Below are 873 nucleotides of genomic sequence, written 5' to 3'. Positions count from 1 at the left end.
AGCGGGCACCGTAGTCGTAGCTGTAATCGCCCATGGGGGAGCCGTACCCCGTGGGGGGGCCGTACCCCGTTGGGGGGCCGTCATAGGACTTCTTGCTGAACATGGTGGGGTCCGGCGTGAAGGGGTGGCAACGGCGAAGCCTGGCAGGAGGGTGAATGGAGCTGTGCGAGGCGGCACCGCTGGGTTTCTACGTCTCCACGCTCCCAACCAGGGACTTTGGTCACCGTCCTCCCCCCTCCCCGTCACCAGCCCAAAGACACCGTCAAGAACCGCCCGCCCGTGCCCAACGCCACGCCACGAGTCACTACCACTCATGGGGAAACTGAGGCACGGGGAGGAGTGACTCACCCAGTAGCTCCCAGGTCACGCCACAGCCCATGCTGGCCCCAGACCCCCCTGGCCCCCCGATCACAGCCGTCAGACTCCGCCTGAATGCACCAGATTGTTAAAATTCTAATTAAACCAGAAAACCTCTTACCCAAGGCCAGTGCTAACCCCGAGGGCTCCTCCGTAAGCAGATCTGGCTGGATTAAAAAAGAAAGATAATAACAATAACAGCACTGGGCCCATTAGCAAACTCAGTGAGAAGTGGCAAACTGGGTTTCAAAAATTCGGGTTTTTTTTCCAAAATCGATGCAGAGACCCCACCCCCCACCCCCCCCAAGATCGCAGTGGGGCACAGCGCAGGGGAAACCTGAACCCTCGTGGGAAACCCAACCTGGCCAGCAATGCCAGGCAGGATCAGACCCATGGGGTGGGGGTGTTTGGTGGGGGGTAGCACCCCTTAACCTGCAGCAAAGGTGGGAACCAGGGGTCTGGTGTGCAGCCGCCATCCCAGAGCACTTCGCTGTGATGCCCAAACCCCCCCCCCTC

At 60.4% G+C, this 873-nt stretch overlaps 1 protein-coding gene across 1 annotated transcript in view; it reads right to left on the bottom strand.

The window, feature by feature from the left end:
- LOC104548792 (occludin-like) overlaps positions 1-103 on the bottom strand; it is a gene marked incomplete at its 3' end in the record, with an annotated part of 1,935 nt that extends 1,832 nt beyond the window's left edge. Inside the window, exon 1 of the mRNA XM_010194907.1 lies at positions 17-103. Coding sequence (XP_010193209.1) covers positions 17-103 — 87 coding nt within the window. The remainder of the gene's footprint in view (positions 1-16) is intronic.
- Between the last annotated feature and the right edge of the window lie 770 nt (positions 104-873).

Source organism: Mesitornis unicolor, unplaced genomic scaffold, assembly GCF_000695765.1.
Source record: "Mesitornis unicolor isolate BGI_N332 unplaced genomic scaffold, ASM69576v1 scaffold30021, whole genome shotgun sequence".
Lineage (NCBI taxonomy): Eukaryota > Metazoa > Chordata > Aves > Mesitornithiformes > Mesitornithidae > Mesitornis > Mesitornis unicolor.
Note: the sequence above shows the minus strand (reverse complement) of the source record. Positions and strands in the feature narration are given on the sequence as shown.